The 22,934-nt window shown below is 48.6% G+C and overlaps 1 protein-coding gene across 2 annotated transcripts in view; it reads right to left on the bottom strand.

The window, feature by feature from the left end:
- The window catches only part of LOC147116795 (poly(U)-binding-splicing factor PUF60-like), a 106,597-nt gene that overhangs the window by 2,527 nt on the left and 81,136 nt on the right, over positions 1–22,934 (bottom strand). For both annotated transcript variants that reach the window (XM_085987215.1, XM_085987216.1), the window contains 2 exons: positions 15,223–15,413; positions 1,287–1,428 (listed from right to left, as the gene is read on the bottom strand). In XM_085987215.1, coding sequence (XP_085843341.1) covers positions 1,287–1,428; positions 15,223–15,413 — 333 coding nt within the window. The remainder of the gene's footprint in view (positions 1–1,286; positions 1,429–15,222; positions 15,414–22,934) is intronic.

The following is a 22,934-nucleotide window of genomic DNA, read 5'->3' as shown; positions in this document are numbered from 1 at the left end:
GAGAACAACCCCAGCTTCTCCAGTCTCTCCACGTAACTGAAGTCCCTCATCCCTGGAACCATTCTTGTAAATCTTTTCTGCACCCTCTCTAAGGCCATCACATCCTTCCAAAAGTGCGGTACCCAGAATTGGACACAATACTCCAGTTGAGGCCGAACCAATCTTTTATAAAGGTTCATCATAACTTCCTTGCTTTTGTACTCTATAGCTCTATTTATGAAGCCCAGGATCCCGTATGCTTTTTTTTTTTTAACGCTTTCTCAATCTGCCCTGCCACCTTCAACGATTTGTGCACATATACCCCCAGGTCTCTCTGTTCATGCACCCCCTTTAGGATTGTACCCTTTAGTTTATATTGCCTCTCCTCGTTCTTCCTACCAAAATGTATCACTTTGCACTTTTCTGCATTAAATTTCATCTGCCACATGCCCGCCCATTCCACCAGCCTATTTCTTCCTGAAGTCTAAACTTTATAAAAGTTACGGTGATCTCATCAAAGATGCACAAAAATCTTCAGCAATTAAGCACTCAACACCACCCTGGAATTTGTTTGGACTTTATTTTATACTGAATAGCAGAGGTTAGAAGACAAGAGCCATTATCAAGACTTAAATCCTTTTAAAGCACTCTTGTGCAACTAGGTTACAGCCCTCTTGCCTGCCCTGGGCTCAAACACAGCTCTTAGGGATGGTCTTCCCCAGAGAGGGGCAGGAAGGTGCCCAAATTCATTTGTAGCTCAGGCTGAGGGCTGGATGCTGGACTCATTCAAGTCACAGCCGGATGGTGCAATGGAAAGACGCTCGGAGTGGTGGGTCAGCAAAGATGGGCCCAGGAGCCTCCTTCACCCCAATCGATCCCGACAGTGCACAGATTTCCCTCCTGGGTTGTTCAGGAGAACAGCCGGCCCACTCGGTTGATATCCATTTATTGAACACCCTCAATGACACCAGCACGACTTTGCACCAGATGTTCCCAATCAGTTCGCCAGCAGCTATTTTATGCTCATTTCTAAAGAGCGAGGCACCCAAAATCAGGAGGAGTAGTTTGTTGTGGGCACGGCCTTTTTTATTACTCAATGTGTCCTTCTACCCTCTTTATAGAAGTGTTTTTAAATCAGAGCCAACTTAACACCCACTCTCCAGCCAACCCCCTGATAATACAACACCCACTCTTTCACTGCCCCCCACCAATAATACAACCCCCTCCCACCAAGCTCTCCTCTCTACCCCACCACTCCAGCCATGTCTGCACTCGCCAGTGTTCCAGAACCTCGACGCGTTACTGACCTGTTATGACACCTGGGGCTTGGGCTGCCATGACGGCCTGTGGCAACGCTCCAATTGGCTGTGCGAGGGTAAGTGCTGGAGTAACTAGACCTGGTGCCGAGAGGCCACTAACACCAAGCACTGCTGCCCCAGCCACAGCCTCCTGCAGGGAGGCAAATACACGAGCGTTATGAGAGGGTAAAGGGATTCATACAACAGCTTATAGGACATCTGCTCCTTAACAGTTCCATTTTTGAATGCTCAAATAATGCTCACATACCAGCCTCTCAACACACCAACACATCCATAATCCTGAATGTTGCTGAAGCCTTCCGTGATTGGGTTGAGGCAGTAACAGGCCAGATATTAAAACTAGGTGCAGTTTTTCAATGTGAACGAAACATTAAGATTGAGGCTGAGGGGGACTTCCTACCCCAGTGTGGTGGTGAGCAGCCTTCTCCCACGAGGGGAGTGCGAGAGGGGGCACTCCCCAGTTTCACAAATGTGAGAGGGTGACCAGTGTGCTCATCGATGACCATTTATCCAGGATTGGGGACAGTTTGTCACTAGCATTTCACAAGTGTCTTAAACTTGAAATGTTTATACTGTGTCCTCATGAAAAAGAGCCAACAGTACAATTACAGACTCTGTCTTTCCAACTGTGAGCTGTATGGGAAGTAGAATCAGTCTGGGTGGAGATAAGAAATAACAAGGGGCAGAAAACACAGAGGAGTTGTATATAGGCCCCCTAACAGTAGCTATACCGTTGCAAAGAATATTAATTAAGAAATAGTAGGAGCTTGCAACAAAGGTAATGCAATAATCTTGGGGGACTTTAATCATCATATAGACTGGACAAACCAAATTGGCAAAGCTAGTCTGGAGGACAAGTTCATGGAATGCATTTGGGACAGTTTCCTAGAACAATATGACATGGAACCAACCAGGGAACAGGTTATTTTAGATCTTGTATTGTGGAATGAGACAGGGTTAATTAGCAATCTCATAGTAAAGGATCCTCTGGTGCAGTGATCATAATGATAGAATCTCACGTTAATTTTGAGAGTGACTTATCAAAGTCCAAAACTAGAGTCTTAAATTTAAATAAAGCCAATTACATAGGTATGAGGGGCGAGTTGGCTAAGGTAGATTGGAAAAATAGATTAAAAGGTATGGCGGTAGATCAGCAGTGGCTAGCATTTAAAGAAATATTTCATAATTCTCAACAAAAATACATACAGGAAACTCTCTGGTCTCCGGCACCGACAGGACTGGGATGGTGCTGGTTAATTAAAAATTCCGGATGACGGAGAGGTAAATCTACCGAGGCTATTTTTAACTAAAATAAAAAAAATCAAGCATTGTGCAGTATACAGTAATTGGGTCCTCACCTACAGAATGTTGTGTTAAATGGATGGTGGAAGATGCTTCATTAAGTACAGTACTGCCAGTTGAGGGTAATCCATAACTCTTTAATAACTTAACAGTAAAACAAAACTTATACAGTAAACAGAAAAATGGCGGATCGGAAGAGACTAGCGGCAGCGCAGGAGAGTCAGACTCCTGTTATTGAGGTGTTCAGACTTCCGACAGCGCCAAGAGGCCGAGTAGTGGCAGTTTGGAGAACTACCCCCACTGACTAACTCGACCAGCGCGGGAGACTCGGACTCGGCAACATTGCCGGTTATTGAGGTGTTGTTTTTGGAGTATGGAATTTTGCTGGTTAAGAGAGAATTCTGGATATTTAGGTGCCGTATAAACGCGTTTCCTGTACCATTAACAAAAACTCCACGGAAAAAGTAATCCAACTGTGGCTAACTAAAAGAAGTTAAGGATAGCATTAGATTGAAAGAAGAAGCTTGAGGATTGGGAGAGTTTCAGAAACCAAAGTTTGACCAAAAAATTGATAAAAAGGGAAAAAACAGAATGAGAGAAAACTAGCAAGAAATATAAAAGCAGATTGTAAGAGCTTCTACAAGTATGTAAAAAGGAAGAGAGTAGCAAAAGTAAACGTTGGTCCTAGAGGCGGAGACAGGAGAAATTATTATGGGGAAGAGGGAAATGGCAGAAACATTAAACAAATATTTTGTATCTGTCTTCACAGTAGAAGACACAAAAAGCAAACCAAAAATGGTGCAGAACCAAGGTTCTAATGAGGGTGAGGAACTTAACGTAATTAATATACTGTAAGTAGAGAAAAAGTACAAGAAAAACTAATGGGACTGAAAAATCCCCTGGACCTGACGGTCTATATCCTAGGGTTCTAAAAGAGGTGGCTGAAGAGATAGTGGATGCATTGGTTTTAATCTTCCAAAACTCCCTAGATTCTAGAATGGTCCCAGTGGATTCGAAGGTCGCAAATGTAACAGCGCTATTCAAGAAAGGAGGGAGAGAAAAAACAGGGAACTACAGGCCAGTTAGCCTGACATCAGTCGTCGGGAAAATGCTGTAATCCATTGTTAAGGAAGTGGTATCAGGGCACTTAGAAAATCATAACATGATTAGGCAGAGTCAACATGGTTTTATGAAAGGGAAATCGTGTTTGACACATTTATTAAGAGTTTTTGAGGATGTAACTAGCAGGGTAGATAAAGGTGAACCAGTGGATGTAATATATTTGGATTTTAAAAGGCTTTTGATAAGGTGCCACATAAAAGGTTATTACACTAGATTAGGGCTCATAGAAACATAGAAGATAGGAGCAGGAGTAGGCCATTCGGCCCTTCGAGCCTGCTCCACCATTCAACGAGATCATGGCTGATCATCCAAACCCTAGCACCCAGTCCCTACACTGACAGCCATCCCACCCAAGCCCTATCCCAGTAACCCCACGTATTTAATCCCCCCTAACACTAAGGGCCAATTTTTATCATGGCCAATCAACCTAACCCGCACATCTTTGGACTGTGGGAGGAAACCGGAGCACCCGGGAGGAAACCCACGCAAACACGGGGAGAATGTGCAAACTCCACACAGACAGTCACCCGAGGCCGGATTTGAACCCGGGTCCCTGGCGCTGTGAGGCAACAGTGCTAACCACTATGCCATCGTGCTGCTCACGGGGTTTGGGGTAATATAGTAGCATGGATAGAGGATTGGTTAACGGACAGAAAACAAAGAGTCGGGATAAACGGATCTTTTCCAGATTGGCAGGCTGTAACTAGTGGGGTGCCGCAAGGATCAGCGTTGGGGCCTCAGCTATTTACAATCTATATTAATTACCTAGATGAAGGGACCAAGTGTAATGTATCCAAGTTTGCTGATGAACAATGGTGTCACATTTGCCACAAGAAAAGGTGCAAGGACAATCCTAGTAACTACAGGCCGGTCAGTTTAACATCAGTGCTGGGTAAAGAACATAAGACGTAGGAGCAGGTCATTTGGCCGCTCGAGCCTGCTCCGCCATTCAATAAGATCATGGCTGATCTGATCTTGGCCTCAACTCCACTTCCCTGCCCGCTCCCCATAACCCTCGACTCCCTTACCTTTCAAAAATCTGTCTATCTCCACCTTAAATATATTCAATGACCCAACCTCCACAGCTCTCTGGGGAAGAGAATTCCAAAGATTCACGACCCTCAGAGAAGAAATTCCTCCTCATTTCCGATTTAAATGGGTGCCCCTTATTCTGAAATTATGCCCCCTAGTTCTAGATTCCCCCAGGAGGGGAAACATCCTCACTGCATCTACCCTGTCAAGCTCCTTCAGAAACTTTTATGTTTCGATAAAATCCCCTCTCATTCTTCTAAACTCCAATGAGTATAGGCCCAACCTTTCTTCATAAGACAAGCCCTTCATCTCCGGAATCAACCTCATGAACCGTCTCTGAACTGCCTCCAATGCAAGTATATCCTTCCTTAAATAAGGAGACCAAAACTGTACGCAGTACTCCAGGTGTGGTCTCACCAACGCCCTGTACAGTTGTAACAGGACTTCCCTATTTTTATACTCCATTCCCTTTGTACCTCAGCATTTTGTAATCTTTCCCCATTTAAATAATAATTTGCTTTTTTATTTTTCCTACCAAAGTGGATAACCTTGCATTTTCCCACATTAAACTCCATCTGCCAGATTTCTGCCCACTCACTTAGCCTGTCTATATCCCTTTGGAGATTCTTTGCGTCCTCCACACAATTTGCTTTCCCACCTATCTTTGTATCATCAGCAAATTTGACTACATTACAATCTATATTAATGACTTGGATGAAGGGACCGAATGTAAATAGTTGAGGCCCCAGCACTGATCCTTGCGGCACTTCACTAGTTAGTTTGCCAACCTGAAAATGACCCATGCATCCCAACTCTCTGTTTTCTGTTAGTTAGCCAATCCTCTATCCATGCTAATATATTACCCCCAATCCCGTGAGCTCTTATTTTGTGCAGTAACCTTTTATGTGGCACCTTATCGAATGTCTTCTGGAAATCCAAATACACCACATCTACTGGTTCCCCTTTATCCACCTGCTCGTTACATCCTCAAAGAACTCCAGCAAATTTGTCAAACATGATTTCCCTTTCATAAAACCATGCTGACTCTGCTTGACTATATTATGATTTTTAAATGTCCTGCTATCACTTCCTTAATCATGGACTCCAGCATTTCCCAACGACAGATGTTAGGCTAACTGGTCTATAGTTTCCTGCTTTCTGTCTCCCTCCTTTCTTAAATAGGGGTGTTACATTTGCGGTTTTCCAGTCCGCTGGGACCTCTCCAGAATCCAGGGAATTTTGGTAGATTACAACCAATGCATCCACTATCTCTGCAGCCATCTCTTTTAAGACTCTAGGATGCAGGTCATCGGGTCCAGGGGCCTTGTCCACATTTAGTCCCATTAGTTTGCCTAGTAATTTCTAGTGATAGTAATTGTTTTAAGTTCCCCCCCCCCCAAATAGCTCCTTGATTATCCATTATTGGGATGCTTTTAGTGTCTTCTACCGTGAAGACCGATACAATACATGTGTTCAAAGTCTCCGCCATTTCCCCATTTAAAGTTTTAGAAACAATAATCAAGGAAAAAATTAACACTTGGAAAGGTTTAAGCTAATTAAGGAGAGCCAACACGGATTTGTAAAAGGCAGATCATGTGTGACTAATCTAATTGAATTTTTTTGATGAAGTAACAGGGAGGATTGATGAAGGGAATGCAATGGATGTTGTCTACATGGATTTTAGGAAGGCGTTTGACAAAGTACCACATAGAAGGCTGGACATATTGAGAGAGTGGTTAGCGAAGCAGATGGGATCTTGGGCTTCATAAATAGAGGTATTGAGTACAAAAGTAGAGAAGTTATGCTGAACCTTTATAAAGCGCTGGTTAGGCCACAGCTGGAGTATTGCGTCCAGTTCTGGTCACCACACTTTAGGAAGGATGTGAAGGCCCTTGAGAGGGTGCAGAGGAGATTTACCAGAATGGTTCCGGGGATGGGGATCTTAGCTACAAGGACAGGTTGGAGAAGCTGGATTTGTTTGATTAGAGCAAAGGAGGTTGAAGGGTGATTTGATAGAGGTGTACAAGATGATGACGGGTTTGGATAGGCTAGACGGTGAAAGGCTGTTCCCACTAGTTGATGGTACAAGGGCTAGGGGACACAGATTTAAGGTTTTGGGCAAGAGATACAGGGGAGATGTGAGGAAAAACATTTTTACGCAGTGAGTGGCGAGGACCTGGAACTTGCTGCCAACGGAAGTGGTGAAGCGGAGACACTCAGGCCTAGAAATTCAGTATAGCCACGTTTGGGGCGCTACAGCCGGGCGGCCGCTAAAGTTTGCACCCGGCGCAACTTAGCGCCACCTTCGCCGATATTCAGTTGCATCGCCCCAAGAGGTTGCTGCTGCGCTAAAACAGGCGATGCACGACTATCATTAGGCGCTAAGCCAGCGGTCCGGGGCGCTACCCCCGAGGGCGGGCGCAGCGCAGGTGCAGCGAGTTGCTGATTGAAGGCAGACACTCTGGCGCCGGTGAGCTCTTAAAGGGGGAGGGTGGAATTGTTTGGCTGCCATGCCCTGCACACTGCAGCCCTGAAGCAAGGCCTGACCACTGCTGCTTGAACTGTTCAACGCCCAGGACAATGGAGAAGGCCAGTGCTTCAGCGAGGGTGACCTGAGGGTGCTGGTTGGTGCAGGCGCCATGTTCTGTTCCCTGAAGGTGGCAGGAGGCCGCTGCCCAGCGCCTATCGGAAAGCCTGGAGGGAGGTGTCAAACAGGGTGACCTCCAACAGCGTGGTTGCCAGGACTCCTGTACAATGCCGAAAAAAGTTCAACGACCTCACTCGGGTCGTCAGGGTGAGTACCCTTTCCAGTGTCCTCATCCCTGCATGTGCACCTCACTTTATGGGCAAAGGGACCTGAAAGCCCTAATGCCCAGCCCTCATCCAGCAGCTATGGGACTGTCATGAAAATCACTTGCACATTCAGGACTTTACACACTGTCAGGGCTAATCCACCATGGGAGGCAGTGCAGGCAAGATCAGGGCTTCACACTGTACTTAGAGGCCGTCCTTTCTCTTGCAGGGCAAGCTGGCGCAGAACCAAAGGCAGCAGCGTCAGACCGGGGGAGGCCATCCTGACCTCAAACAGCTCTGCGACCTGGAGCAGCGTGTGGAGCGCATTATGTCAGGCCGGCTGATTGGCCCCGTCGCCAGTGGAGATGCCAACCCTGTTGTGGGCCCCAATGGTAAGGGCATCACCTTTTTGACCTCTCTTTCCACTTGCGCCTCACACCAGCATCCTTTGCCACTGTCGGACCAACGCAGTGCATAGCAGCACTCATGCCTCCCTCGCTGCCGCCCTGTCCTCACTCTAAAGCAACTCTTGTGCCTCCCTGCTTTCAGATGGTGACTCGCCAAGTGAGGAGGCGGCCCCTCAAGCTGGCACTGTGTCCGAGTCAGACATAGAGGTGGAGGAAGAGGAAGCCAGACCATCAGGGACACCCTCAGCCGAGGCAGCCCATGGCCATGATGGTGACACGTCTTCCCTGGAGGGGAGCAGGTTCGGAGGATAGTGAAGCTCCGGGGACCAGCGGGCTGCAGCAACGCGGGAGGGGTGGGGAAGCTCGGCGGCCTTCTCCCCAGAGGGTGAGTGCGGCCTCCAGTCCTGCTATGGTGAGCGCAGGAGGAGGTGCGGATCGTAGTGGAAATGGGCGCCCAGGCTGAGCGCAGGCACACTGAGCTCATGGCTGCAGTGGCAAGGATGCCTGACTCCACAGAGTCACTGACAAGGAGTGTGCAGGAATTCGGGGCAACACAGGCTAGGAGTCAGCAGGACTTTGCTGCTTCACAGGCGGCTTCTATCCAAGTGCTCAGTCGTGCCGTGCATTCACTGGCTGCTGTCATGCACACAGACCAGGGCCACACGGGCACTAACTGCTGCCACACTCGCTGGATCGGCCAGGCATCGCCGGGGCACTCGCTGTGCCGCAGCAGCCCAGCAGTCTGTGCCTCAGCAGATTGCTGCGCATGCTGCAGTGCTGGCCCGTGCGCGTGCCAATGTATCAGCCGACCAGGGAGTGCCTGTGATCTGTCAGGTTGGCAGCATTCCTGCAGCCAACACTGTCAGTCCTCCATTGCAGCTGCCACCAGCTGTTGGACAGACTGCTGCCGCCCAAGCAGAGTTGGAGCAGTCAGCAGCCGGCCCCTCCAGGCCCAGAGCTGGTCCAGGCCGACCCCCAAGGGCATCTGTCGTCCCACCATCTGACCCTCAGCAGCCTTCCCCCAGCCTTGCTGCAGCCACTGGGGTCCCATTGAGGAGGAGCTGCAGGGTAGGTAGGGGCCAGTCACGGATGCGAAACGCATCACCCTCGCAGGGGAAAAAGTAGAAGGTGTGGCCAAATGTTTTGTTTTACTTATAAAAGCTGAGACTGGTGTATTTGTTTTACTTGTAAAGGCCGAGGCTGGTCTATTTGTTTTACTTGTAAAGGCCGAGACTGCTGTATTTGTTTTACTTATAAAGGCCGAGACTGGTGTATGTGTGTTTTTGGGGGGGGTTTCTCTCCATTAGTTTGTCATGTGGGAAGGGCACAGAGGTATCATAGTAAAAAAAATTCTGAAATCGCACCGTCCATGCTTTCTTTTGGAAGTCCTGGTTGCCCTGCTCGGCTGAGGGCTTGTGGAGCGGCTACATTCATCATCTGCCATTGGCACAAGCCATTCCGAGAGGGGGCCTAGAACCGACTTGCAATAAGCCGCCGACGGGCGGCCCTTGCACTTTCTGCCTCCCTCCTGTGCTGGTCCTCCTCCTCCTCCTCTGGTGGTCCTCCAATGTCTGCTGGCAGTGGCTGAGTCCTGCGGATAGCCAGGTTGTGCAGCATGCAGCACACGACAACGAAATGGGAGACTTGCTCAGGCGAGTACTGTAGGGCTCCTCCGGGACGATCCAGACAGCGGAACCGTTGCTTCAGCACGCCGACTGTTTGCTCAATGATGTTCCTGGTTGCTTGATGGCTGTCATTGTATCCCTCTTCAGCAGGGGTGCTGGGCGCACGGAGCGGGGTCATCAGCCAGGTGCACAAAGGATAGCCTTTGTCCCCGAGAAGCCATCCTCGTGGGTGAGGCTGGGCCTCGAACATGTCTGCCGCAAGATGAAGGCATCGTGGCTGCTGCCTGGAAAGCGGGCATTGACAGCTAGGATGAGCTGCCTGTGGTCACACACCAGCTGTACGTTGAGCGAATGGTAGCCCTTCCGGTTGCGGTAATCCTCGGCATTCTCTAGAGGTGCCCGCAAAGCCACAAGCGTGCAGTCAATGGCGCCCTGCACCATGGGGAAGCCCGCTAATGCTGCAAAGCCCATTGCACGCTGTTGCTGCTTGTCAACGGTCATGGAGAAGGAGATGAACTGACGTCTCCTTCTGAAAAGGGCATTGGTCACCTGGCGGATGCAGCAATGTACCGCAAACTGGGAGATGTTGGAAATGTCCCCAGTAGCGGATTGGAAGGAGCCGGTGGCATAGAAGTTGAGAGACACCGTCACCTTCACTGCCACCGACAGACGTCCTGCTCCTCAGCTGTGGCTGCAGATCTCCGCAAAGCAGGTGGCAGATCTCAGTGACCACTGCCCTTCTGAATCGCAGCCTCCGAACACACTGCTCCTCAGACATGTTCAGATATGAGAACAGCTGGCGGTATACCCTGGGTGGGTAAGGCCTCCTTTGCCGACGTCTGTTGCCCCTTCTCCGTCTGGCCATGACTGGCACTCTCTCACGGCATCTCTGAGCCCTTTGAATGCAATGGAGAAGCCCAACGTTTCCACCCATTGCAGCCCCCATTATATGTTTCCAATCAATGCTATGGCTCTGAAGTTAAAGACAAGTGCAAAGCTGTGGCCTGAAGCCACAAGTACCTGTGCGAGTGTTGAGCCAAACCAGAAAGCTCTCTACCTTTGTCTCTCTCCAAAGATCCGTCTCTCACAAAGGAGGAGTGGTGCAAAATGGCTGCCATTTATACTGCAGGAGGAGTGCCCTTTAATTAGCGCCCCCGCGCCCCGCAGCGACTGGGAACCGTTCCCCTCTACCAGTCGCTAGGGGCGCCAGGCGCACAATAGGCCGGCGCCACTGAATTTCCGGTTTGGGGTGCACAAAGTGCGTTGCACCATGAAATGACGTCAGGATCTGCGCGCGCAGCTGAGCGCGCGCAAAGGTTTTGCGCCGCCGCTAAATCTTAACTGAAGTTCGCAAGAGGCGCAGATCGCGCTGCGCCCGGCCGCTAGCCGCTTAGCACCCCACATCTCCTCCTCCTCCTAAGGCGCTAGCGGCTGGCGCAAACAACTGAATTTCTAGGCCTCAATGTTTTCAAGGGGAGACTGGATAGGCACTTGAAGGAAATAAACTTGCAGGGCTACGGGGATAGAGCGGGGGAATGGGACTGACTGGATTGCTCTAGAGACACCCGGCATGGACTCGATGGGCTGAATGGCCTCCTTCTGTGCAGTTCTATGACTCTGACACAAAGCTAGGTGGGACAGTAAGCTGTGAGGAGAGTCTGCAAAGGGATATAGATAGGCTAAGTAAGTGGGCAGTAAGATGGAGTATAATGTAGGGAAATGTGAGGTTATCCACTTTGGTAGGAAGAATAGAGAAACAGAATATTTTTTAAATGGTGAGATACTTTCAAATGTTGGTGTTGAGAGATTTGGGTGTCCTCGTGCAAGAAACACAAAGTTAGCATGCAGGTACAGCAAGCAATAAGGAAGGTCAATGGCATGTTGGCCTTTATTGCAAGGGGGTTGGAGTATAAGAGTAAGGAAGTCTTGCTACAATTGTACAGGGCCTTGCTGAGACCACACCTGGAGTACTGGGCAGTTTTGGTCTCACCAAGGCCCTGTATAACTGTAGTTAAGACATCCTTGCTCCTGTGCTCAAATCCTCTTGCAATGAAGGCCAACATGCCATTTGCCTTCCTAAGTGCCTGCTGCACCTGCATGTTAACTTTCAGTGACTGGTGTACAAGGACACCCAGGTCCCTCTGTACATCAACATTTCCCAATCTATTACCATTTAAATAATACTCTGCCTTTTGTTTTTTCTACCGAAGTGGATAACTTCACATTTATCCACGTTCTGCTGCATCTGCCATGTATTTGCCCACTCACTCAACTTGTCTAAATCGCCTTGAAGCCTCTTTGCATCCAGCTCACAATCCCACCTAGTTTTATGGAAAAATTACATTTGGTTCCCTCATCCAAATCATTGATATATATATTTAGTGAATAGCTGGGGCCCAAGTACTGATCCCTGCGGTACCCCAAAAAAGACCCATTTATTCCTACTCTGTTTCCTGTCTGTTAACCAACTTTCAATCCATGCCAGTATATTACCCCCAATCCCATGTGCTTTAATTTTACACACTAACCTCTTATGTGGGACTTTACCAAAGGCCTTCTGAAAATCCAAATACACCACATCCACTGGTTCTCCCTTATCCATTCTACCAGTTACATCCTCAAAAAACTCCAGTAGGTTTGTCAAAAACGATTTCCCTTTCATAACTCCATGTTGACTTTGTCTAATCCCATTGATACTTTCTAAGTGTCCTGTTATCACATCCTTTATAATAGACTCTAGCATTTTCCCTAGTACTGATGTTGGGCTAACCGGTCTGTAGTTCCCTGTTCTCTCCCTCCTTTTTTTAATTAGTGGGGTTACATTTGCCACCCTCCAATCTGCAGGAACTATTCCATAATCTGTAGAATTTTGGAAGATGACAACCAATGCATCCACTGTTTCCATGGCTACCTCTTTTAGTACTCTGGGATGCAGATTACCAGGCCCTGGGGATTTATCAGCTTTCAGTCCCATTAATTTCTCCAGCACTATTTTTTACTAATTCTAATTTCCTTTAATTCCTCCTTCTCACTAGACCCTTAGTTCCCTAGCATTTCTGGGAAGTTATTTGTGTCCTCTTCCGTGAAGACAGAACCAAAGTATTTGTTTAATTGCTCTGCCATTTCCTTGTTCCCCATTATAAATTCTCCCATTTCTGACAGTAAGGGACCTACATTTGTCTTCACTAATCTTTTTCTTTTTACATACTTGTAGAAGCTTTTACAATCCACTTTTATGTTCCTTGCAAGTTTACTCAAACTATTTTCCCCCTCTTAATCAATCTCTTGTTCCTTTTTTGCTGAACTCTAAACTGCTCCCAATCCTCAGATTTGCTACTTTTTCTGGCAACTTTATATGACTCCTCTTTGGATCTAATACTATCCTTAATTTCTTTTATTAGCCATGGCTGGGCCGCTTTTCCTTTTGTGTTTCTGCACCAGAAAGGAATGTATAACTGTTGCAATTCCTGCATTCATTCCTTAAATGTTAGCCATTGCCTATCCACCGTCATACCTTTTAATGAAGCTCCCCAATCTATCATAGCCAACTCACTCCTCATACCTTTGTAGTTTCCTTTGTTTAGATTTAGGACCCTAGTTTCGGATTGGACTTCTTCACTTTCCATCTTAATGAAGAATTCTATCATGTTATGGTCACTCTTCCCTAAAGGACCCCACACAAGATTATTAATTAACCCCTTCTCATTGCACAATACCCAATCTAGGATAGCCTGTTCCCTAGTTGGCTCCTCAACGTACTGGTCTAAAAAAACCATCTCGTACACACTCCAGGAATTCATCCTCCATAGTATTATTGCTAATTTGGTTTGGCCAGTCTATATGTAGATTAAAGTCACCCATGATTACTGTAGTACCCTTGTTACATGCATCTCTAATTTCCTGTTTGATGCCATCCCCTACATTACCACTACTGTTTGGAGGCCTATAGACAACCCCCACCAATGTTTTCTGCCCCTTTGTGCTTCTTGGCTCCACCCCGACTGATTCTACATCTTGATTTTCTGAGCCAACATCCTTTCTCACTATTGCTCTGATTTCATCTTTTACTAACAACGCCACTCCAACTCCTTTTCCTTTCTTGCCTGTGTATCCAAGGAAGGATATACTTGCCTTGGAGGCAGTGCAACAAAGGTTCACTAGATTGATTCCTGGGATGAGGGCTGTCCTATGATGAGAGATTGTGTAGAATGGGCCGATACTCTCTGGAGTTTAGAAGAATGAGAGGTGATCTCATTGAAACATACAAGATTCAGAAGAGGATTGACAGGGCAGACACAGAGGTTGTTTCCCCTGGCTGGAGTGTCTCGAACTAGGGAGCATAGACTCAGGATAAGGGGTCGGCCATTTAAGACTGAGATGAGGAGGAATTTCTTCACTCAGAGGGTTGTGAATCTTTGGAATTCTCTGCCCCAGAGGGCTGTACATGCTGAGTCTTTGAGTATATTCAAGGCCGAGATCGATAGATTTTTGGACTCTAGGGGAATCAAGTGATATAGCGATCGGGCGGGAAAGTAGAATTGAGGTCGATGATCAGCCACGATTTTATTGAATGGCGGAGCAGGCTCGAGGGGCTGTATGGCCGACTCCTGCTCTTATTTCTTATGTTCTTATGTATCTGGAGATAGCACCTCTGAGCAGTGCAACAGTGAGGAAGTGGTGAATATAGGCCATCCAGTCACAGACCACGTGATGACCAAGAGCGCAGTACTGAAGTATGATCCGCCGATGGTGGACAATGCTGAACGAGCCCAAGAGTTACGAGCCCCTGGCTGTTCCCAAACCCCCTGTAAAGGAGGCTGAACGCCAGTACCCATGTGGTGTTTTAAGCTGCTGGTCACATTAGACAGACATTGTGCAGGAGCAGTCTCCGTGACAGGCTGCTTCAAAGACAGCAGCTGAACCAACCTTTCCTTTCTGGCAATCGGTTTGTGGTCATCACTAAAGTTATCCCGTAGTCATCTTGTCCCTTTGGGGAAAGGGTAATGGTGCAAGGACAAAATCTGCTCCTATGTATATTAAATAGTGCCAACAACATAGAATTATAGAATTCACAGCACAGAGACAAGCCATTCGGCCCAACCGGTCGAGTCCATGCCAGTATTTATGCTCCACGAGTCTCCTCCCACTCCTCTTCACCTCACCCTATCAGCATATCCTTCTATTCCCTTCTCCCTCATGTGCTTATCTAGCTTCCCCTTAAATGCATCTTTGCTATTCGCCTCAACCACTCCCTGTGGTAGCGAGTTCCACATTCTCACCACTCTCTGGGTAAAGAAGTGTCTCCTGAATTCCCCACTGGATTTATTAGTGATTCTCTTATATTGATGGCCCCTAGTTCTGGTCTCCCCCACAAGTGGAAAAATCATCTTTACATCTACCCTATCGAACCCTTTCATAATTTTAACGGCCTCTATCAGGTCACCCCTCAGCCTCCTCTTAGACCCAGCCTGCAAACCGTCCTTGTCCAAGTTCCCACACGTGCCTTCCAGCAGCGATTGCTGATTTTGCCCTCCCTGGCACAGGTACCCGTTCCACTGGCCTCGACACAGACCTGGAGATTGAGTCAGGCGATGCCACAGGGAGCTAGCTGGCATACCACGACTGAAACTGCCTCATACCCACCTGAGCCGTGATCTTGGCTGTTGCTGCGGCCGCTGCTACCGCTGCTGCGGGGGGCAATCCACCAGGTGCCGCGGGCGTCATCAATGGCATCGGAGGAGTCACCGCTTTCCCAACACGGAGGAACTGGCCACCGAGGTCAAAGAGGTTCATGGAGGACACGGCATCCTGCGAGGACTGGGCCTTCTCGTACTCTGCACAAAGGCAACAGGTTCCGTGTTCACTCAAAACAGTTAGGGCCATGGGTTCAGCACACTTCACACCCCATCATTCACACACCCCCCAACCCATCATTCACACATCTCAACTCCACCACCCACACACCCAAACCCAGACCCCACCATCCACACAGGGCCCAACTGGCATTGAGGTTTTCTATGCCCAAGGTACAATCCTTCCCTGTGCAATTCTCTTTCTCCCCGCACCCCCCACCCTCAGGGACACAGCCTCCCCAACCCCCATCCCACCAGGGACACCCCTCTCCCCTCCTCGTTCAGGAACACAGTTCCCGGCCCCCATTTACACACTCACCCATCCACAACACCTCTGCTTAATCTAAAACAGGGTATCTTACCTTGTTCCCCACTTCTCTGTTGCCGTTCCTCAGTGCCATCTCCAACACTCGTCTCCACACTGTTCAGAAAGTGCAGAGTTCCGTTACCCAGACCGGGCTGTGCCGGCCTCGGGCTGCAGGCGTCTTTAAACATACGTGGGCTTGTACAGACTTTGAGCCGACTTGGTGAGCGAGTCCAGCAAGTCAGCAAGCGCAGAGACAATGTGAGCAACCAGAAGGAAACACTGCAGCAACGTTTTGCCACCGTGCTCCGGTGATGCAGCGATGAGTGGTAGTTTACCGGCCAGCTTGCAGTTAATACCTCAATATACAAGTGAAACCCAAGCCAGGGACAAGGAAGCATTCCATCTGCCTGCTGGACTGATGGCCACACATTCCGCTCAACTCATCAGATCCAAGTCAGTCATTCAGTGACGAGCGTCTTGTCACCTGTAACAGGCAGCTGCTGCTGGGGCGGACTAACTGCAGCTGCTGCTGGGGCGGACTAACTGCAGCTGCTGCTGGGGCGGACTAACTGCAGCTGCTGCTGGGGCGGACTAACTGCAGCTGCCCATTCAGCCCCAGGGTCTCGGCGTCAGGGTCCACAATATCTTTACACTCCGACAAAGGTCAAGCACCATTGACTTTAAACCCTCTGTCTGTATGGATCACAATCCCTTGGGTTTTCAGTCCATCTGCTATTTTAGACGGAATTAATTTAACTCAATGGCACAGTTCTCAGATGCAATTCCATCACATTTCTACCAGATGCTTTTCGTACACTGACCACTTTCGTGCAGAGAGTGGTGAAAATCAAAGGTTCAGTCTTCACAGAATGCTTTACAGAGCAGCTGTTATGAATGCCCGTACACCCTAGTGTGTAAACCAAGCAATTTACCCCAAACCCAGTTTCTGGTTCCATTACAACAATTACCTTCCAGGGTAAGCACAGGGAGGGCTTTTAATAACCAAGCTGTCCTTTCACCTCTGGGACCAGAATTCAAATTCAGCCCAGACAAACAGAATGAAAATCTCCTCTCCCCGACTGTCACTCGGTGAAATAGGAGTGGCTGGAACAAAATCAGTTCCCAGACAACAAGAACCCGCAGCACAAAGTGACCTATAATTTGCCATTATCTGGAGAATCTCACTGCGTTAACTTCCTCTTTCACACGGGCAGGTTATCAAGCTAATGTATTCAATGGCAATCAGATCCAAAATGTGGGGTCATTGTGGAGGGACTTAATCCTGTACCCAACCTGCATAAAGCAAATACCAGATTTGATATAAAATGATCTCCTTAGCACGATCATCCTTCACCTGGAGACGTGCGAAAACATAGAGCCTGCATTCACACAGCCTTTTATCACCACAGTAACATCCCACAGCACTCCTCACACACTCAATTACTTCATGCAGTTATTGCCCATCATCCAGACTCATCTGAAAGGACGCTAAATAAAATCAGACAAGAATGGGTTAAACGGAAAATTAGATGCAAAAGCAAAATGTAGTTTGGGAGATGAGGTTTACTGTGTTAAACGTAACACAAGTGGAATTAGGAAGTGTTAACACCAATGCCATTGTCTTCGGTCCCAGACACAAACTCTGTTCCCCTAGCCACCGACTACATCCCTCTCCCTAGCACCTATGAGGCGGAACCAGACTGTACACAACCTCACCATCCTATCTGACCCCGAGATGAGCTTCCGACCCCATATCTTCTCCATCACCAAGACCACCTACTTCCACCTCCATAACATTGCCCGTCTCCACCACGCCCCCCCTCTCACCCCACCTCAGCCCGCCTCAGCTCATCTGCTGCTGAAATTCTCATCCATGCCTTTCTGTTTAGATTTGACACTTCCAACACTCTCCCGGTCAGCCTCTCACCTTGCACCCTCTGTAAACATCAGCTCATCCAAAGCACTGCTGTCCGTATCCTAACTTGCACTAAGTCCTGTTCACTCCTCACCCCTGTGCTGCCGGACCTGCACTGGCTCCCAATCCTGCAACACCTCCATTTTTAAATTCTCATCTTTGTAAATCCTTCCATGCCCCCGCCCCTCCCCATCTCGAACCTCCTCCAACCCTATAACCCTCGAGGTCTCTGCGCTCCTCCAATTCTGGCCTCTTGTGCCTCCCCAATTTCCTTCACCCCACCATTGCATTAGGCACTAATTCTGTTTCTGCCTCTCTCCTCCTTTAAGACGCTCCTTAAAACCGACCTGTCACCTGTCCTAATTGCTCATGTGGCTCGGAGTCAAATTTTGTCTGATAATATTCCTGTGGTGTCTTGGGACGTTTTACATATTAAAGACACGACAGAAATGTAAGTTGTTGTTATGGCAAACAAGTGGAATTAGTGGGGTGCAACACTGTCGGGGTGCAACACTGTCGGGGTGCAACACTGTCGGGGTGCAACACTGTCGGGGTGCAACACTGTCGGGGTGCAACACTGTCGGGGTGCAACACTGTCGGGGTGCAACACTGTCGGGGTGCAACACTGTCGGGGTGCAACACTGTCGGGGTGCAACACTGTCGGGGTGCAACACTGTCGGGGTGTAATTGCGTTGAGGTGTAACACTGTCGAGGTGTAATTGCGTTGAGGTGTAACACTGTCGAGGTGCAACACTGTCGGGGTGTAATTGTGTTGAGGTGCAACACAATTAGCAGAATATTGAATACGCAGTATGAATATTCAACCTCTGGTTGCTAGTCCAGTTATATAACCACTACATTACCAATCCCATTCAAATCAACAGTGCAATTACATGGACAAATATTACACACACAACTTAGCAGCAATAACGAGTAGCACAGACAGACAAGCACACACACACAGGGGCACATAGAATCATAGATTGCTTACAGCACAGGAGGCCATTCGGCCATCCCAGCTCTCTGCGAGAGCACTTCAGCTAGTCCCACTCCCCCGCCCTTTCCCCGTAGCCCTTCAGGTACTTATCCAATTCCCTTTTGAAAGTCACGATTGAATCTGCCTCCACCACCCTTTCAGGCAGTGCATTCCAGATCATCAGCACGGTGGCATAGTGGTTAGCACTGTTGCCTCACAGCGCCAGAGACCCGGGTTCGAATCCGGCCTCGGGCGACTGTCTGTGTGGAGTTTGCACATCTCCCCGTGTTTGCGTGGGTTTTCTCCGGGTGCTCCGGTTTCCTCCCACAGTCCAAAGATGTGCGGGTTAGGTTGATTGGCTATGATAAATTGACCCTTAGTGTTAGGGGGATTAACTACGTGGGGTTACAAGGATAGGGTGGGACATGTGTTGGTGTAGGGGTTACGGGGATCGGGTGGGATATGTGTCGGTGCAGGCTCGATGGGCCGAAGTGGCCTCTATCTGCACTGTGGGGTTTCTGTGATCACCACTCGCTGAGTAAAAAAGTTTATCCTCCTGTCGCCTTTGGATCTTCTGCCAATCACCTTGAATCTGTGTCCTCTGGTTCGCGACCCTTCCGCCAATGGGAACAGTTTCTCTCTCTCTACTCTGTCCAGACCCCTCATGGTTTTGAACACCTCGATCAAATCTCCTCTCGATCTTCTCTGCTCTAAGGAGAACAAACCCAGCTTCTCCAGTCTGAAGTCCCTCATCCCTGGAACCATTCTTGTAAACCTTTTCTGCACCCTCTCTAAGGTCTTCACATCCTTCCTAAAGTGCAGTGCCCAGAATTGGACACAATACTCCAGTTGTGGCCGAACCAGTGTTTTATAAAGGCTCATCATAACTTCCTTGCTTTTGTACTCTATGCCTCTATTTATGAAGCCCAGGATCCCACAGGTCTCTGTGCATGCACCTCCTTTAGATCACACAGACACAATTTTGGATTGAAAGGCTACGACCTCCAAGTAAAAATTTTCTGCTTTCCATTCTTACAGAATGTGGTCTGTACCTGCGATCCTCTGACCTCAGTGAACTTGCACAAGTCAGACGACCCCCCGCGCAGGAGTCAGACTACCGCGAGCGCACCCCATTAAAAACACAAATCACAATCATCACCCTTACCTCTCTTTTTCTCACCTTTGTTCAGCCTTCCATTATCTTGCTCACTCACTCCTCTCCACGAGATGGGCTCCACTGCTCCCTTGCACACTTTGTCTCTTCCTGGGTCCTCCCTGCAGTGTCCCCATCTCATTCCAACAGCATCCTACACACTCCATACTCTTCAAGAGGCACTTCGGAAAGGAGCGGGGCTTGCGATCGTTTCAGCTCCAATTGGAAGCATCTACCCCTGCAGCAGCTATCGAGCAGTCAAGAGCTGCTGGAATGGTAGCTGGTGTTGTGTTGAGTTAAGATGAGGCTAACAAGGTGCTGAGGGAGGTGAAACAAGACAGTGGCTGCACTCATCCACAAGGGCCTCCAATGACAATGATCCAATGATCAAACGTCTGTCACCATTTCATGGTTAAAAGGGTTCCTCTGGGCCAGTGGTTTTACAGAGTCAGAAGCCATGGCAGGGAACAATCTGCCTGGAGCCGGAGTATCAGCAGCGTGTGCTGCGCTGAACCAACTGACTGGAGAAAGCAGGCTGCGGTGCGTAACTATCTAGCGGGCAGTAGGACGCCTGGTTTCCAGAGGTTGCTGCCAGCTGTCCCTCGAGGTTGGGGGATTAGGATTCTGTTTGAGCCAGGATACCCTTGGTACCACAATGTAATTGGGAATTCTAACCACTGAGGAGGATCCCAGCCAGAGCACAATCTACAGTAAAATGTTGGCCGTATCAGCAGCTCTTCGGCTCATGGTGGCAGGCTGAAGTGTGTAGGACAGGTTGCGGTGCAGTGCAGAATATGGAATACCGTAAGGCTCAGCAAATCTCCCCGACAACCATCGTACAGTTGTTCTTCTTGTAGATGGCCTGATTCCACACTTCACCCAGGATGGCTTCTCCAGCTCCAGGATCTGCGTACAGCTCAATGAGGGAACTCACGGAACCCATTTCACTCGGTCAGCATTGCAAGGGCTGCCCTTGGAGTGCTTCAGGCATTTCTGAAAGAATTGGGCACTTCTTTTCACAGACTGGCTGGGGATCTGGTGCTCTCTACTCACCATCTTGAACCATGGGCTGACCAGCATTTGTTGTGGGTTCTCCCAAGTGCTGTATCATGGGTCTGCAAGGCCCAATGGACATCTTGAAGGTACAGGGGCCTTCTGTTCCAATCGATTCACTCATCAATACTCGAGAGCTGGGCCGAGTGGACTCACTTCTTCAATACCACGTTGGTCTTTCTCGTCTCTCTTCACAGACAGCAAAGTTGTGCTCCAGGCTAAGCTTGTGCTGTTTGGTCTCATGGTTCACAACTCCTAGGCATGTAACAAAATGGCCTCCTTCAGTCCACAAGATTCAGGACCAAGCTGTGGGCTGGATTTGTGACAAAGCAGAAAGGGGTACATGGAGAGGGGCTCCAACACCCTAGAGGGCAGAGCCAGCCTCACAACAGACATGCAACCTTTGCCAAAACTCTTCGATAAGGGAAATACACAAGTGGTGAATATGTGGAACAGCCAGCCCAGGGAGGCAGAGGATTTACTAAATTTAAAGAGGGACTTGAATAATTTTTTGCCAAATAGGGTGAGAGATATAAAGAGGATGGTAGCCTTTAACCACTGGACTGGCACGACAGATGGAAATGGTCTTTTCCAGACCTGTATGGTCCAACGACCCCAATGATATTGAGGAAGGAGAGCTGGCTGGTGAACTATGTCCAATGATGCACCATGGACTCCTGGAGCTGGCTTGGTTGGTTGGGGCAGGCGGGAAGGAATTTCCTTGAGCTTTTCCAACATTTCTTCAGTTCTCCTAGAAGTCAGCATTCTGAACAATTGGAGTGGGGAAGGGGAGTAGGTTGCACTGGCCAGCTGATCGATGGAACATTCATGGGCCCAAGGGCCCCTTCTTTTTATGTCCATACAAGCAGTTAGTGACAATTAAGTCTGGCACAGGGCTGTGTACTTCTAGAATACCAAGGCAGTGGTGTACATTGCAAGCTATCCCCAGTAGGTCCCGTCACTGCGCTGAAAGCAGGTGCAAGTCATATAACTGAAGAAATGATGGAGGCTTGGAATGGCAATGGCTGGATGGCATTATTTGTTGGCCAGGGTTGAAAACACAAACTCATCCACGATTCACTGCTTACCTTTATTGGGCTGTAGAGGCTGGTGGAAGCACTGTTCGATGGGCCACGGTATGTGCCCATATTGTGGTGAGCAACATGGTGGCAGTGTACTAATCTTTTATGGAGAGTTGTGTTGCTCACCATGCTATCAGTTTGTGGTACCTACTGTCCAATGAGCCAAGGCTCAACCCATGATCAGTCATCCAATAACCAGTGACTACACGCATCCCATGGGGAGGTGAAAGGTCAACAGAGTCTCTTTCACTCCTAGATGGCACACTGGCACTGGAATTTGGAAGCGTTCATCCTCTGGGGCAGACTCGATAACCCAATACTTGAACCACTAGGCCACAGCACCCATGGGTAATGCTACTGAATGATTAGCCACACTGGCTCACTGATGGGACCTGAAGGACCTTCAAATCATCCCACATGGCTCCAGAGAAGCCTGTAAGGTAATGATGGGCCTAGCTGGGCAAGCAGCAAGAAGCTTACCTGTGCTCTGTACTGATAAGGGAATCTTAGCTAGTTACCTACACACACAGGGTCCCTGTGGCATCAGCAATGCGGTGTCTCACTATGGGGAGAGATTGTGCATCCTCTGGATTTGTAATGAGTTTGTTTTGGACATTCCCAAGCATGGTTGAGGTGTACTCTGCTGACGAAGAGGCACAGAAACTAAAAACAAATTTCCAACTCCAACAACACCCAGCTCAATGCATTTAAGACTACGACCACAAACCTGAACAGCAGAATCAGGGAGGAACTGCTTCGTCTACCTACCAGCCAATGCTGCCTGGTTTTCCCAGTCCACTGCCAGCTGCATTGGCACTGGGTTCCGACATTGCAAACAGCACTCGTGCTGAATCAGAAAACAAGACCGTTTGTACTTCTGTCCATTCTTAAAGAACGCAAAAAACCTCACCAGTAACAGCACTTGTGTAAAACGGTCAAATCACTTGTAATACCCAAGGACTCTACTTGATCAGAGCAGTAAATCAGCCACACAGTGAAGTGACATACACTCCACAA

The sequence above is a fragment of the Somniosus microcephalus genome, chromosome 5 (assembly GCF_052327205.1).
Source record: "Somniosus microcephalus isolate GS21.2 chromosome 5, FLI_Smic_1.0, whole genome shotgun sequence".
NCBI classification, from domain to species: Eukaryota; Metazoa; Chordata; class Chondrichthyes; order Squaliformes; family Somniosidae; genus Somniosus; species Somniosus microcephalus.
Note: the sequence above shows the minus strand (reverse complement) of the source record. Positions and strands in the feature narration are given on the sequence as shown.